Source organism: Eublepharis macularius, chromosome 1 (genome assembly GCF_028583425.1).
Source record: "Eublepharis macularius isolate TG4126 chromosome 1, MPM_Emac_v1.0, whole genome shotgun sequence".
Taxonomy (NCBI): domain Eukaryota; kingdom Metazoa; phylum Chordata; class Lepidosauria; order Squamata; family Eublepharidae; genus Eublepharis; species Eublepharis macularius.
In genome coordinates this window covers 150,400,457-150,417,232 of record NC_072790.1, presented here as the reverse complement: position 1 = coordinate 150,417,232, position 16,776 = coordinate 150,400,457, and the positions used below count along the sequence as shown (strand labels likewise).

The 16,776-nt window shown below is 39.7% G+C and overlaps 1 protein-coding gene across 1 annotated transcript in view; it reads left to right on the top strand.

The window, feature by feature from the left end:
* LYST (lysosomal trafficking regulator) overlaps window positions 1-16,776 on the top strand; it is a 159,838-nt gene that overhangs the window by 122,752 nt on the left and 20,310 nt on the right. The window contains exons 41-44 of the mRNA XM_054975108.1: window positions 128-194; window positions 1,124-1,280; window positions 2,243-2,383; window positions 7,307-7,524. Of these exons, the coding sequence (XP_054831083.1) occupies window positions 128-194; window positions 1,124-1,280; window positions 2,243-2,383; window positions 7,307-7,524 (583 nt within the window). The remainder of the gene's footprint in view (window positions 1-127; window positions 195-1,123; window positions 1,281-2,242; window positions 2,384-7,306; window positions 7,525-16,776) is intronic.

Sequence of the window (16,776 nt, the reverse complement as noted above, 5' to 3'; positions counted from 1 at the left end):
TAAAACAAAGAGCCAAAGTAATCAATTTACTGAATTTACCTGCTGCTGTTAACTTCATTGCTTTGCTTAATTACAGCAAGTGCTGTATATTATGATTATAACAAATGGCTAATGTTTGTAATTTCAGAAATTTGGTCAAACCAATAGCTGTACAATCAAAAGAAAAAGAAGATCGTTATGTGGACACTTACAAGGTATTTAATCCTTTGTTGTATAGCGCCAGGTTTGATATATTACTAGCAAAGTAGGCTTCTTTCTGCAAATATATATACTTACTCAGATTGAGTGAAGGGAAAATGACTCAACTTTCCCCTTACTAGCTTCTCTTAAGAGCTAGTTGAATGTATCATGTCAATTGTTGATGGGTGTTTTCCTTGGCGGCAACTACTTGTCCTCCCAACTTATCTGAAGCTGTTTAAACAGTCCCAAGCACCCATTGATTGGACTAAATACTTTGAGTTAAAACTGCAAATGGATATTAGTTCTTTAACAGTTGTAAAATTATCTTGATGATGTTGTGGTATCCTTTTTAGTGGTATCTTTTAATCACTGTTTTCTCTACCCACCCTCCTGCACAGTAAATGATGTAGCATCTGTAGGCTTTAATTGTGGCTTAGGTCCATGTGGGAACAGTATAATATTTTAATGTGAACAAATGGAAAAGCATATTAACTGAAGTCTTCATAATTATCCTTTTGTAGCTATTTGTACTAAATAGAATCAAATAATATATATTATAGTACTATTTGTACTATATAGAATCTATATGCTATAATATATGTTTGTACTATATACTACGGTACAACTATATACTATATGGTACTATATATATTTTTCTCTATTTGTACTATATAAAATATTCTTTAAAATCAAAGAAAGCCTGCTTTGAATAAATGTAGGATTGAAAGAACAAGGAGAGACCCCTTTTTGCAAGCGTAAATAAAGCAAAGACAGAAACCTGAGACATGATCCCAGTCTCAACTGTGAAGGAAATATAAGCTGAATTGGCCCTGCAATCACTAATGGAGCTACCCTTCCCTTGTCAGCTCACCTGATTACAAATAAATTGCAGTATCAATATTGTACTGGTTATTGGAACAGCAGTTGATTTCTCTTCTTGTAGTATCTAGAAGAAGAGTACCGCAAGGGAGCTAGAGAAGATGACCCAATGCCACCTGTGCAGCCTTATCACTATGGATCTCATTATTCTAATAGTGGAACAGTACTTCACTTCCTAGTTAGAATGCCTCCTTTCACAAAGATGTTTTTAGCTTATCAAGGTAAGATTACTCTGTTTATCACTAAAACAATTTATCATTTTTATATCCAGCTATAAAACACAGCTTAATAGCTGATAGATAATTTAAATGTTCTTCGATACTTGTCAGGATACTAGAAGCATCTGCTATACCCATACTTGGGGAGAGGGGGGGTTGAGGCTGGAGGTTATGATGTTATGTTTATCTGTCACAGCTGTGGTTCTCAACTCTCCCAGGATGTGAATTCTTGCTGGAATAGTCTAATTATCTGTCTTAGACAATGCTTGTTCCCAGCCGTTGAGAAAGAACCTTGAATCCTGTGTCCTGTTCTGTACAGATAGTTCCCAGCAGTAGTAGTCAGCCTCTGGGAAGGGGGCGGGGAATGCTAGCCTGTGAATGATATATGTTCATGATATTTGGTGGTGCTTCATTCCTCACAATGACCCTCATAAGATCATGATACTAGAACTTTCCAATAAAGCTTTATTAACCCAATGGAGTCTTTTGGAAAGCTACTTGGCAGATCCTTAAAATACTCTTCAAATGAGCATATAATAGCCCTTAGAAATTCACAAGATTAAAATTGTGATCTGCTAAATTGTGCCTTTGCCAATAAATATATCTAATAATTTGTGTTATTTTTCCCTGTCAGAGTTCTATTTATTGATCTGTCTATAATACATACCCAAGATAATTTTTGATAGCAATTTAAACTAACCCCAAAAGTACCACTTCATAATGTTGAATACTAGTATTGAACAGTATGAAAGCCATTGTTCTATCTCAGAGAACACAGCACAGAACTGAAGTTTATAAGATACTGCATTGGTTTGTGGCTTTTCCCCATCTATTTGATTAATACTTGAATGTTGTAAACAGCATGAATTATGCTAAGTTCTTGCTTTGTATGACTGCTGAGAGTGATGCTGTGTAACCAGTGTGATATATTATTGTAACCATTATAATGTGGCTTCATTTTACAGACCAGAGTTTTGATATTCCTGACAGAACCTTTCACTCTACTAACACAACCTGGCGTCTGTCATCATATGAATCTATGACTGATGTAAAAGAGCTCATCCCAGAGTTTTTCTATCTTCCAGAGTTTTTGGTTAACAGAGAAGGTACGCTTAAAAAAATAAAGCAAACAGTTATCCCCCCCTAAAACACCTTGACTAAAATGCCAGCAACTGCTGTCTCAGTGCCTGAATGAGATAATCAGGTGGCTTGAGGGAGAATAAAATGAAATGAATCCGGGTATGACAGAGGTTGGTAAAATACTTGCTCTGAAAAGGGCAGTTCTCCTCACTGCTGTTTGGGTGTGATGTTCATTGAAGAACTTATTTAAAAGCTAGGGAGTCCTGTTAGATCCAGGTCTCCTGTTAGGAAAAACAAATAAACAGGTAAATATGGAGCTAAGAAATGCTCCCCCCCCCCAACAGCTGTATTTAGTAAGGAAATTTTATTCTTTGACAAGATATGTTCCTTTTTGTTTCCAATTTATGCCCTGACCCTGAATGAATCAAGGTTAGCCCACTCTCATCAGATGTCAGAAGTTAAGCAGGGTTGGCCCTGATTAGTACTTGAATGGGAAACCTCCAAGGAAGTACATGGTCACATGCAGAGGCAAACCATCTCTGTTAGCCTCTTACATTAACAACCTTATGGGGTTACCATAAGTCTGCTGCAACTGGACAGTACTTTCCACCACCAAAAATTTTATATCCTGCCTTTCTGCCCTCATAAGGGCTACCAAGCCAACAGGTTAAAACATACATAGGAAAAATTGCATCTTGAAAAACATTAAAATAAACAAAAACATTGTTAAAGCAATTAAAACTAGAGGTATACGCTTCGGGTTTCTGATTTGGGAAAAATACCCAAAATGGAGCCGATTCGCAAAGATTCGGGATTTCCAAAATGGATTCCCGAAGCTATTTGTGTAGCTTCAGTAAGCTTTGGATCAAGGAGCTGAAATGTCCCACTCTATGCCGCTGCGCAGCAAGAGGGAGAGGGACGTTTAAACTGCCAGTCAGCCGCCAGTCAGCTGTTTGTTGGGGGTTTCCCGACAAGCAGCTGAGTGCAGCCTGCCGGGGTTTAAATTTCCCTCTCTGTGTTGCTGTGCAGTGGCACGAAGAGGGACATTTAAATCCCCGACTCAGCCGCTTGTCAGGGAGTTCCCTGACAAGTGGCTGAGTGCAGCCTGCCGGGGAGCATTCTTCCCTTCAACCTCTCCCCCCATCCCTCTAGCCAACTGGAAAGGGGGAGGGTTTGAAGGAAAGAAGGTTCCCCGCACTGCTTGCAAGCGGCGTGGGGAACCTTCTTCCCTTCAAACTCACCTCTCTTCCTCCAGCCAGCTGGAAAGGGTCCTTCCATGCTTCACTTGCAAACCCTCCTGCAACCCAGATGGAATTTAAAGGGCTGGTCACAAACCCCGCCAAGCAGCTGATCTGCTCGGTGGGGTTTGAACTTCCCCCCTCACGGTTTATTTCACCCAATAGGAGGAGAAGGAGGGGGTTCCCTCCTCCCCCTCCCATTGGGTGAAATAAGCAAGGGGGATAGTTTGTTGGTGTGCTCAGAATCTTTACAGAGCACACCAAAGCAAGTCAAACAAGGGATTGCCATGGGAAACCCGAATTTTTTTTTTCACATCCCTAATTAAAACTAGACCTAAAATATATATAAAACCATAAAAACAACAATTAGAATATTAGGCAAGAAGGAGAGATCATTGCAGGAATGCCAAACAAAACAGTCATTACTCACTGGCAACAGAAGGGGACAGACAATGACAGTAGGTGGTAATAGAGTCTTCCTAGGGAGAAAGTTCCAGAGTTTTTATGCCATGACTGAGAAGGCCCTCTCTCAGGTTACTGCCTGCCAAATCTAAGAAGGCAAGAGTTCCTGAAGAAGGACCTGCAAAGATGACATAGTGGTTGGGTAGGCTCATAAAGGAGTAGTCAGGTATGTTGGTCCCAAACCGTATCAGAGTTTAGAAGTCAGCACCTGCCCCTTGAATTGTTCCGGGAAACAGATTGGGAACCTTACAGTTGGGTCAAGAGTGAAGTGACATGTTCCCTACCACTGCGGTCAATATCATGGCTGCAGCATTCTGCACCAGCTGAAGTTTTTTTCCAAACACTTCTCAAAGGCAGCCCCACATATTACGCATTGCAATAATCTAATCTAGATGTAATCAGGGAATGCACCACAGTAGCTAGATCTGTTCTGCCCAAGGAAGGACAGAGCTGGCTAACCAATCAAAGCTGGTAAAAGGCATTCCTGGCTGTAGTTGTTACTCAAATTGCTTTATATGTTGAGGCCCTGTAACAAGCAAAGGCATCCCCTTGCTGGCGCAGAACAAACACATGTACAGTGGGGTATTTAAATTAACATTTTAGGATCTTTAACTTGTGTATACCAAGGTCTAGATGCAGCCCAGAACTCAAAATAATGAGGGAGAATAAGCACTTTTAAAATGAAAATGGTTTTATTGAGATAATATACTGTAAGCCAAATTAAACTGTTACAAGAAATGAGAGTGAGAGATTACAAAGCAGCAAACCAATAACATTTCTCTAAAAGCTATGTGGCTGTAAGGGAAAACAAAAGAGGGGGGTAGGCATATGAGAGCATACAACCTGTTCTGTAGTTTGACAATCCTGTAGAGTCCTGATGTAAAGAGCAGAGGAGTGGAGTGTATAGACAGAGACCAACTCATGTCTCAAAGGAACCTGTACCACACAGAGACAGTAGCTGGAAAAACTACTGCAAGGTATTGGAGATTTGCAGGGGCAATATTTATGGCCTAAATGTTCATGATCTAGAATGTACTGGTCATAAGGTGGGGCAATTGTAAATGAACAAAAGACAGTGGAAGTAACAAATGGCTGTCTCTAGGAGGAGGATGGGTCTGTGATTAAAGCTGATCACCTGCTAGATCCTGCCCTGCGTTAAGGCTATTAGAAAAACTAATTATGGAGAATCACTCAAGTTTAAAGTGGGAAGGAGGCTGATATTGAAAAAGGGAATTTTCTTGGTTTGCATAAAAGTTAAAAATGCTCCCTGGAGGAGGTTTAAAGAAACATCAAAGGCTAGGTGAAAAACAAGATTAAGGAGAGGGCAGAAATCTTCCTATACAGTCATTAAGGGTCAAACCACACAAGACAAAATACACTTGAATTATACTCAAATACACTCAAATTACAAAATACACTCAAATTACCCGTGTAATTTGAGTGTATTTTGTCTCATGTGGTGAGACCCTAAAATAAGGGGAGGAACCAGGTGGGATAGTCTATTGCTCATTGTCTTGGAGACCTGGGTCATTCATTAGGTTCAGATGGTTCAAAAGCCCTTGGGGAGAATTACTCTCTGATTTAATCAGCCTGAGGTGGGCTTTAGGGAGAGTGGATCTACATTCCATTGCTGCTTTACAACTTACCACCTTGTCCTTAGCATGGCTTGCTGCCACTGCTATTAGTTTAACATTAGCATGATGCAGGCTCAGTTTTCTAGCCTTAAGTCCATGTTAGAACAAAAATGGGGGATCAAAAGAGGCTTCCACCTGCTTATCTAGCAGTAGGCCTAGGTCTAAGAGTATCTCCAAACAACACCCTTGTTCCTTCAAGGGAAGTGCGATCCTATCCAGAACAGACGGCACATTAAATCTGGGTTAGACATTCTGGTCACGAGTGGCATTTCTATTTTTTCGAGATTAAGCTTCAGTTTTTTAGCCTACATTCCCTCCAAAACTGCCTCCAGGCTCTGATTCAGGATTTCTACAGCCTCCCTGGAATCAGCCAAAAGCACAGGATAGAGCTGTGTGTCATCCATGAATTGGTGACAACTCAGTCCAAACCTCCAGATGACTTCACCAAGGAATGTCATATAGGTGCTAAGGAGCATAGGGGACAAGATGGAACCTTACAGGACTCCACAGGCCAAAGGCCAAGATGCTGAGCAGCAGTCCCCAAGCACTACCTTCTGAAACCACTTCAAATTGGTGTTTCCCAGTTCCAGCCTAGAAAGATAGTCTGAAAGGATTCCATAATCAATGGTATCAAAAGCCAGGAGAACCCACAGAGTTGCATTCCCTCTGACCATCTCCTGGTGCAGGTCATCCACCAGGGCAACCAAGGCTGGTTTCAGTCCAATAACCAGGCCTAAAACCAGATTGGAAAGCATCTAAACAATTTGCCTGCTCCAGGAAAACTTGAAGTTGTCCAGCAACCACCATTGTTGTATTTGTATTCTTCCAAATATTATTAATTGCACGTAATTGTTTTTCACATCAGATCTTATTCATTACTTATTTGGTTACATTTTGCTATTTCCATGTAAATAGTTGTGTTGGTAGATGTGTATTTATGTGTATGCTAGATGAATGTATAATTTTTTTAGAGTAAGTATGTTTAACATTAAAGCTTCAGCCTTAATACCACAGCATACTGTATTATGGCAAGAATTAGGTGTGTTTTGGAGCTACTAAAAGTTGTTTCCATCAGTTAAACTTCAGAAAGCTTTGTAAGTGGCTGATGAGTGAAAAGTCTATCATAATATGTGTTCACAAACCAATGATATTAATCCAAAAGTGAGAATACCACTGGAATTTAAACTATAGTAATTACTGCCATAATGGTATATCTATTGAGTATAACCCATAACATTACAAATGTTAGTTAAAATACCTGAGAGCAAATTGAGGGGCGAGAAAGGAGAAATGTTGCTTAGACATATATAACTAGATAAAACTTTTTTTCAATGTTATTATTTTGAAAGTAGAAAAGTTCTCGTTTTAGTGATCAGACTCAGATCAGAAGATGAGTCCAAATACCTGCTTAGCCATTGATTCCCATTGGGTGACTGACTATATTATCTTGTGCCAGTTACACACTATTAATCTTATAGGATCCTTTTGATAATAAAATGGGGGGGGGGGGGAAACTATGTACTGCTTCAGGTTACTTGGTGGAAAGAGGGAAATTCTGGTGCTGGTTGTTCAATTTGTGGCCACCAAATAAAAATCAACATTTTTATATATATAGGATTTGATTTTGGAGTGCGTCAAAATGGGGAACGCGTAAATCATGTCAATCTTCCACCTTGGGCTCGAAATGATCCCCGGTTGTTTATCTTGATCCACCGTCAAGCTTTAGAATCTGACCATGTTTCCCAGACCATTTGCAACTGGATTGATCTAGTGTTTGGGTACAAGCAAAAAGGCAAGGCTTCAGTTCAGGCTATCAATGTCTTTCATCCTGCTGTGAGTATTTTTCGTATATTGTTGTTTATTAATCCCTGGTACAGAAACATTTTGAACATTTTAAAGAATTTAGCTGATTGCTTGGAAATGATCTCACAGAGTTTTTCCTTTGTTATTGCTGTCAAAGGATCCTAAGTATAAAGAGAGAACAGGAAACGTTTACAAAACGTATTTATTTAATTTACTTAGCATACTCTACAGTCATCCTGAGGTAGCATATATATTAAACTACTATGCTAATTCAATAAAACAGTGGCATAAAAAAGAATTAAAAAACAAGCACCCCATAAAAACAATTATTAGCAGGGTATAGACATAGCACAATAATAGCACAGACATAGCACTATCTATGTAACTAAACAAAACATCAACAAAATCCTGGGTGAAACAAAAACTTCTAACCAGTTGCTGTACTGAAAGGTCATAAGATTTGGTGGATTGTTGCAAGGATACATTCTGAATGGAAGTTTAACAGGAGTAGTTTAATTTTGATAGATGCATTTGACCTCTTCATCAAAGGCTTTATTTGCAAAACAAACTAATGGGTCTTTAACACAAAACACTGTTCCACAGCATCTTCATCTCAACACTTGCTAAGTCTCTGAATCAAGAACAATTTAGACTGATGTTTCTTCACATAGGCAGCTACCTCCTACATGGTGTCTCCCTAGTTTCTGGTGGTAGGTTGGCCTTCCTGGACTTCTCCTCAGCTTGTGGGGGTAAGGAGTCAGATACCAAGCTCACCTCAAGGCTCCCACCAGCCTCCTGTAGCTCTTAGCTCCCATCTGCCTTGCTTTGGAAAGGGTTCTAATGCTTTTGTGGCAGTTTGGTGTAGTGGTTAAGAGTGTGGGACTCTAATCTGGAGAACCGGGTTTGATTCTTCCCTCCTCCATTTGAAGCCAGATGGGTGGCCTTGGGTCAACCACAGCTTCTAGGAGTTCTCTCAGCCCCATCCACCTCACAGGATCTTTATTGTGGGGATAATAATAACATACTTTGTAAATTGCTCTGAGTAGGTGTTAAGTTTTCCTGAAGGGCAGTATATAAATTGAATGCTATTATTATTATCTCTGCCCCCATTATCAAGGTCTCAGAGTCTTTTCTGGTTTACCAACAAAAGTATCTACTGGTCAGTTTTATCACATTATAGCATATTTCTATTTGAGCAACAAAACATTCAGGCCTATTTTGATATTTTTATTTACATCTAGCCAGCCAGACCAGAAGTCCCTTAGCAGGATAAATCATAACAGATTTCTTATAGTTTTATTCCGCCTTATAAAAACCTGCATTCCATGGTGTGTGTGTGTCAAATAGCTCTTGTAATTCACAATATTATTTCACCAAATCTTTTTGTTATTTTAAAGCATCTAAAGTGATGTTTAAAATCTCATTGGTTGGTCCACAAAAGAAAAATAATAATGGATATTGTATTAATAATAAAATAAGATGGCCATCAAAGTACTTAGTTATAAATTTTAAAAAGGTAGATGGTCCTTGTGAGTCCTTGAGAGTCTTTCTTCTTCTGGACACTTCCTGCCCCAAAGATCGCTGGCATTGGTTGTGTAGGCTTGACGTGAGATGCTGAAGAGAGTTTGGCTATCTGTCTGGTGTACTGACTGCCTAGTGCACCCCTAACTACCCTGTTGAGTCTGTTGGAAATAGTAACTGGCTGGGTCTTGGAATACCCCAAGCTTTTAGTTTGGGGGGTCTTCAGTGTCTCTGCTGATGTCCATACCTCCTCACAGGCTGTGGACCCAGTGTCTTCTACGGCAACACTAGGACTTTCTCAATTGGCTCCCATGCATCAAGCGGGCCACACTCTGTTTTTTTTTAATAAAATTTTATTGGTGAGCAAATAAACAAAAGATTTTTTTTTCCAAGTTTGACACATATAATCTCATTATTCCCCTTGCTCTATCCCCCCACCCTTTCCCTCCCCCCTCCCTATTGACTTCCAACAGCTTTCCAACCCTTAACCCTTCTTATTGCTTAAATCTAATTCATTTATATTTTCCTACCGCCTCTAGATCATAATATCTCTTACTCTAAGCACATTCTTATTTTTTTACATAAATTCTATCAAGCATACTATCAATATAATATATATCATAACAATATAACACAACAGTATGGTATAATATATAGCCAGATTCTCAGTGTCTCTTACTTTAGACATTTTCTTTTTCTCTTCTTTTAAATATATATTCCATCAAATATACTATCAATATAGTATATATCACAAAACTTAGATTGTATGCTATGCCACCAATGTAGCACAGCACACAACCCAATATAACCCAACCACATAATATAGTATAATATAATGTCTGATACGCTACCTTATTGTTTTATACTATATGCTACGCACTGTATACCTCATTAATATATCTGTTTAACCATTTTCGTTGTCCCATATGTTCAATGTAAAATTCCCTTAAATATTATATTTGCTTAGATTATAGTTACATTCCCCCTAAGTGGTAAGATCCCTTCTCTCTTCCCATTACGACATTATTCTTTTAAAAATTTTCAAACTGCCACAGTTCTCCTTTTACATCCCATTTTTTTTCCAAAAATTGTTTCAATTTCCCCCAGTCAACAATATATTGTCCTAGGTCAAGATCTTTAAGTTTCCTTGTCAATTTGTCCATTTCCACCATGTACAGCAATTTATAGATCCAATCTTCTACAGTTGGTATTTCTTGTGTCTTCCATTTCTGCGCGTACAAAAGTCTTGCCGCTACAATCATGTAAAATAACGAAGTTCTATACTGCGCTGGAACTGCCTCCATTCCCAAGTTCAGTAACAACAGTTCTGGGTTCTTGTTTATTTGTATTTGTAAAATCTCATTAATTGCATCAATTATTTCACCCCAGTACTGTTTGGCTACCTCACATGTCCACCACATATGATATAATGATCCTTCATGCTTTTTACATTTCCAGCATTTGTCTGACATATTAGTATTGCCAAGCGCAATTTTCTTTGGTGTTAAATACCATCTGTAAATCATTTTGTACACATTTTCTTTAATGTTCGTACAAGTTGAAATCTTCACTGTATTTTTCCATAAGTACTCCCATGCCTCCATTGTTATTTCTTTATGAAAATGTATTGCCCACTTCACCATCTGGACTTTTACTGTGTCGTCCACCGTAAACCATTTTAAAAGTAATTTGTAAATCTTAGATATTTCTTTCTTGCCTTCTTGTAATATCACTTCCTCTAACTACGAATTTTCCAGTCTTATACCTCCTCTCAGGCAGTCCGCATTGTAAAGATCTCTGATCTGTCTATACTGAAACCATCCATAACAAGGAGACAATTCTTCTTCTGTCTTTATTCTCAGCTTTGAATATTGTATTTGTGTAATCTCCTTGTAAGTTAGGCATTGCTGTTCATTATCAACAGTTCTCGGATCTATTACTTCATACGGAACCACCCATGAAGGAATTCCATATTCCATGTACACCTTATATTTCTTCCATACCGTGAAGAGGCTTCTCTGAATATAATGATGCAAGAACATAGAGTCCGCTTTCACTTTGTCATACCACATGTATGCATGCCATCCAAATATTTTTTTATGTCCCTCCAGGGCCAGCAACTTGCGATTTTTTAACGTTATCCAGTCTTTCAGCCATACAAGACATACTGCCTCATGGTACAGTCTTATGTTGGGCAGTTGCAAGCCTCCTCTTTCTTTAGCATCTTGTAAAACCTTCATTTTCACTCATGGCTTCTTGCCTGCCCACACAAAATCTGAGATTTTCCTTTGCCATTTATCAAATTGTTTGGAGTCTCGAATAATTGGTATAGTTTGCAACAAGAACATCACACGTGGTAAGACATTCATTTTTACTGCTGCAATTCTTCCCAGCCATGATAAGTTCAGTTTGTTCCATTTTATTAAGTCTCTCTCTATTTGTATCCACAATTTCTCATAGTTATTTTTAAACAAATCTATATTTTTCGCCGTCAATTCTATGCCAAGATATTTTACTTTATTAGTCACCTCACAGTCTGTTATCTCCATTAGCTCTTGCTGTTTCTGTTTGGTCATGTTCTTACATAAAATCTTTGACTTCTTTTTGTTCACATAAAACCCAGCCAGATCTCCAAACACTTTTATTTTCTCTATTACCTTTGGCATATTTTCAATTGGATCCTCTACTATTAACATTATGTCATCCGCAAAAGCTCTGACCTTGTAGGAAAACTCTTTTATTTTCATACCTCGGATTGTGTCGTCCTCACGTATTTGGCTCATCAATATTTCCAAAATCAAAATGAACAGCAGTGGAGATAAAGGGCAACCCTGTCTGGTTCCTTTGTTAATTTTCAATTTCTTTGTCAAGTCCTCATTCACTATGATTGCTGCACTCTGGTCTCTATAAATTTCCTTGACCGCTTGGATGAACTTTTCTCCCATTTGCAGCTTTTCCATAGTAGCAAACATAAAGTCCCAGTTCAAATTGTCAAATGCTTTTTCTGCGTCTACAAAGAAAAAACCAACTTCTCTATCACAGTGCTTATCATAGTATTCAATAGCGTTTATCACTGTCCTCAAATTATCTTTAATTTGTCTGTTAGGTAAAAATCCCGCCTGTTCTTCGGCAATGAATTCCGACAACCATCCTTTCAACCTCTCTGCCAACACCTTTGCAAATATTTTATAGTCATTATTCAACAACGAGATTGCTCTGTAATTTTTAACATTGGTCAGATCTTGACCTTCCTTCGGAATCAGCGATATATTGGCTTCATTCCATGAATCAGGAATCCTTTGATCCTGCATCACTCCATTCATTGCCTCTTTCAGGAAAGGCGCCAGTTCATTAGCCATCACTTTATAAAACTTTGCCGTTAGTCCATCTGGTCCTGGCGCCTTTCCTATTTATGTTGATCGTATTGCTTCCTTTATTTCTTCTTCCGTCACTTCCTTGTTTAATTTCTCTTTCCATTTTTCAGGAATTGTCGGAATTTCCATCTTCTCTAGATATTCCGCTATTGAATCTTTGCTCACTTCTTTTTTTTGGTACAGTTTTGCATAAAACTTGAAAAAGGCTCTACTAATAGCCGCTTGATCCATTAACACCTTGTCGTCTTCTAAAATTTTGGTTATAGTTTTCTTCTCCTTCCTTTTTTTTAATTGCCACACCAAATATTTCCCGGGTTTATTTGCACCTTCAAATGACCTCTGATTCATCCTCTTTAAGTTCCACTCTAATTCTTTATTGTCCATTGCTGTCAATTGTTCCTGCAAGATTTTGATATCCTGATAATTTTTCCCCCCAGTCTTTTCTTAAGTTGTATCTCTTTAGCTTTTATTTTATCCAAAATTTCAGATCTCTTTTCCTCCTTTTTCCTCCTAGTTCTTGCATTCAAGTCTATTATCACCGCCTCTTATCACCGCTTTATATGTGTCCCATACTTTATTGGTCGGCACTTCTTTGTTCAGGTTATATTGTATGAAAAATTTGGTCTCCCTTCGCAACAACGCAATATTTTCTTCTATTTGTAACAAGTCCTCATTTATTCTCCATCCTTTTCTTTTATTATTTTTCCCAAATCTCCACATGATTGGATTATGATCTGAGCCTGTCTTTGGCATTATCTCCGCCTCTCTGGTCCATAATGTCAGTTCTTTAGAGGCCCAGATCATATCTATTCTTGATAGTATAGAATGTCTTGCAGAGTAAAATGTGTATTGTCTACTTTTAGGGTATTGTCTCCTCCACACGTCTTCTAAACTTTCTTGTTCCTTAAGCAGAAAAAACGCCTTTGGTAATAATCCTCTTTTTTTGTGAGCAGCTTTAGACTGCTTATCCTCTTCCAGGTTTGTAACTCCATTGAAGTCACCTGCCAAGATTATGTGATCATAGGTCAATTCGTCTAGTTGTTTCTCTAAGTCATTAAAGAAATTTTCTTTTGCACCATTAGGTGCATAGATCCCAATCATCAGTATTTTCTTAGAGTTCCAAATAATTTCCACTGCTAAATATCTGGCTTCTGCATCTTTTAAAACTAGTCTGGGCTGCAATTCATCTTTTATGTACAATACAACTCCCCTCTTTTTCTTTTTAGAGGCGGCAACAAATTCTTTTCCCAATTTAACAAATTTCAAATATTTTTCATCTTGCTTTCTAATATGTGTCTCTTGCAGACAAACTATATTACATTTTTGTTTTGATAGCCAGTGGAAAGTAGCTTTACATTTACAAGGTGAATTTAGTCCATTAACATTCCAAGATATAACTTTACACTCCATGATCACTTTCTTATAGTTTTTGGTAAGTCCTTTTCATTTTCCCTAATAAAAGTCTCCATCTCGTGGCCAGATCTGATGCTCTTTCTGACTCCACCAAACTCAAATGTCAGTCCTTCTGGTATTTCCCATCTGTATCTAATTTTCAGCTCCTTTAACATCTGAACCAGTTCTCTATACTTCTTCCACTCAAATAGCACCGATCTGGGCAACTCTTTCATGATTCTCACCACTTTTCCATCGACTTCTAATGGATCTTGAAACTGTTTGCTCACAATTAGTTCTCTTGTGTTTCTAGTCGTAAATTGAACAATCATATCTCTTGGTAACTTCCTCTGAGCTGCAAATCTAGAATTGATTCTATACCCCACGTCCAAGAAAGCTGCAATCTCTTCCTCTTCTTTCCCCAGGTATTCTGCCAATATTTCTGTAATCTGGTCTTGGGCTGATTTTCCCTCTACTTCTGGGATCGCACGAAATCTAAGTTGCTTTTCCATCTGTTTACATTCTGCAACGGCCATTCTGTCTCTCATTCCTCTCATTTCAGTCTTTTGCACGTCTGTTAAAGTTTCCAGCATTTCCTCTACTGCGTTAACTCTCTGCTGTGTAGCTTGTAGGTCATTTTGTATTTTATCCATACCTTTTGTCAGTTCTGCCATCTCCAATTTAAGCGTCTCTTTAAAGTCTTTTAGTTCTTTCGCCATCTCTAGCATCATGTCCTTAAGCTCTTTATTTCCCTCTGAGACTTTTTTATCCAAATTTTCCATCGTAGTTTGCCACTCTTTCTTCGACATCGTGGGGCTAGCTCTGCTTCGCTCCCATGAGTCTGCCCTTTTCCTTAACTCCGTGACGCTATTTTAATACTTTCTTTTTTTAAAAGTCCAATTCCAGTTTGTTTTTGTCAGACGCTAATTTAAACTGTCCAAAATGTCGGGCGTTTTTTCTCTATGGTTTTGTGCTGAAGCGCTCGCCCTCACCTTCTTTAAAGATGGCCTACTTCCGTTTTCATTGAAGTTGCCAGTTGCCCTCTTTCAAAATGGCGTCGCCCTACTTCCGGCGTTTGAGTAAAGGGCCCTTCTCTCCCGTCTCTTTATGGTTCTGACGTACTTCCTGTTCCTCTACATTGCACAGCAGTTCTCGCAATTTTTAAGCTTTCTCACAGTCCGCTATCTCTTCCCCGCCACAGGTATGTAAACAATAATCCAATTTCCACGCTAACTTCTCCTTGCAAAGTTACTTATTCAAATTTTTTCTTGCCGGAATCTTCCCCCTTATATAACTAGTCTGTTGCAGTTCTTAAATCCACTTTAACCTCTTATTTCTTTTTAAAATCTGTCCCGTACTGAGAGATAGCGATCTTTACCTCCTTTAGCATTTTTCTTGGGTTGTAGTCGCTGCTTCTGTTATCTAATCAAATCCAGCCCCTTTGCTATTTTGTTGAAGCTTGGGCATATAGGTCTTATGCCAGAATTTGACACCAGAGCCACTGCAGAGATCTTGGCAACCTTTCTTCGGGTGGGACCTCAAGGGTGGGTGGGAGTTCGTTGTGTAGCACCCCCCCCTCACCCAAGATCAACACGCCCTCAGTTTCTCAAGCATTCTCGCCTGTTCTCGGCCTGAGAACAGGTGGCTGCGGGCAATTTGCGCCCCTCCAGCCTTCCAAACAGTGGCACGGACAGCTCAGCTCTTAGAGCTGCTTTAGACCTTCATGGATCCCAAACCAGAAGTCCAAGCGGGCCCCACTCTGGATTTAATCTTTGGGATGGGGATTCATGTGGACCTAGACATAATTGAAGTGGTGCCGTGATTGGACCACTTTGTCCTGAGGGCTTGTCTGGGGGTACCAACCCCTCCCCCCTGGCATAAACAGCAAGCTGATTTATTCTTGCCCATGGAGACTGGTGGATCCAATTGGTGTCCAGAATGCTCTGCAGGATTCGATGCCCCCTGGTGATTCATTGGATGAGCTGATGGAGGATTGGCATGCCCATCTCTCCGAAGCCATTGCTCCGTCACCCTCTCTGCTCCCACTCCAGAGTGGCCCCTTGGTATACTGAGGAGCTACAATGGATGAAGCAGGAACTGAGACGGCTTGAGTGAGTGTGGAGGCAGGGTCAGGACGAAGAGGCAAGGACATCTTATAGGAAGCTTATGAAAGCCTATGAGGTGGCAGTGAAAGCAATGAAGAAAGAATTCTATGCTTCTTACATCTCATCCACGAACTCACGGCCAGCAAAATTATTTAAGATAGTTCGGTCCTTGGTCTTCCCATCACAGGGAGATTGCCAAACTGCGAATTCAAGAATTAACTACGAGGCTTTGGGGAGCTATTTTGCGGGTCAGATACTGTTTCTCTGCTGCAACCTGCCAGCCACAGTTGATACAGTGAAAGAACTGGAGGCCCCCTATGTTAGATCATTTCAGTCTATTATCCTGGGACAAGGTTGACAGGACCCTGCAGGGGGTTAGACCTACCCACCTGCATTCTGGACCCTTGCCCATCATGGCTGGTGAAGGCCAGCACTGGCAGGCTTCAGGCTTCCTTGGAGGCCATTGTTAAGCTTTCCCTGAGCTCCAGGGTTTTTCCTGGAAAGTTGAAGGAAGCGGTGGTATGACCTCTCTGGACCCCATCAATCTAGCCAGTTACCACCAGATCTCAAACCTCCTATTTCTGGGTAAGTTGATTGAGCAGGCTGTGATAGAACAGCTGCAGGTATTCTTGAAGGGTTCCTCTATCTTGGATCCATTCCAGTTCAACTTCCACCCTGGCCGTGGGATGGAGACAGCATTGGCTGTCCTCACAGCTGATCTTTGCAGACCCTTGGATCGAGGCAGGATGACACTGCTGGTGTTACTGGATCTTACGGCAGTGTTCGACGTGGTAAACTATGATCTGTTGGCCAACCACCCCGCAATGTGGGGATATATGGGACTGTCTTACAATCATTGAATCATAGGGTTGGAAGGTACCTCCAGGGTC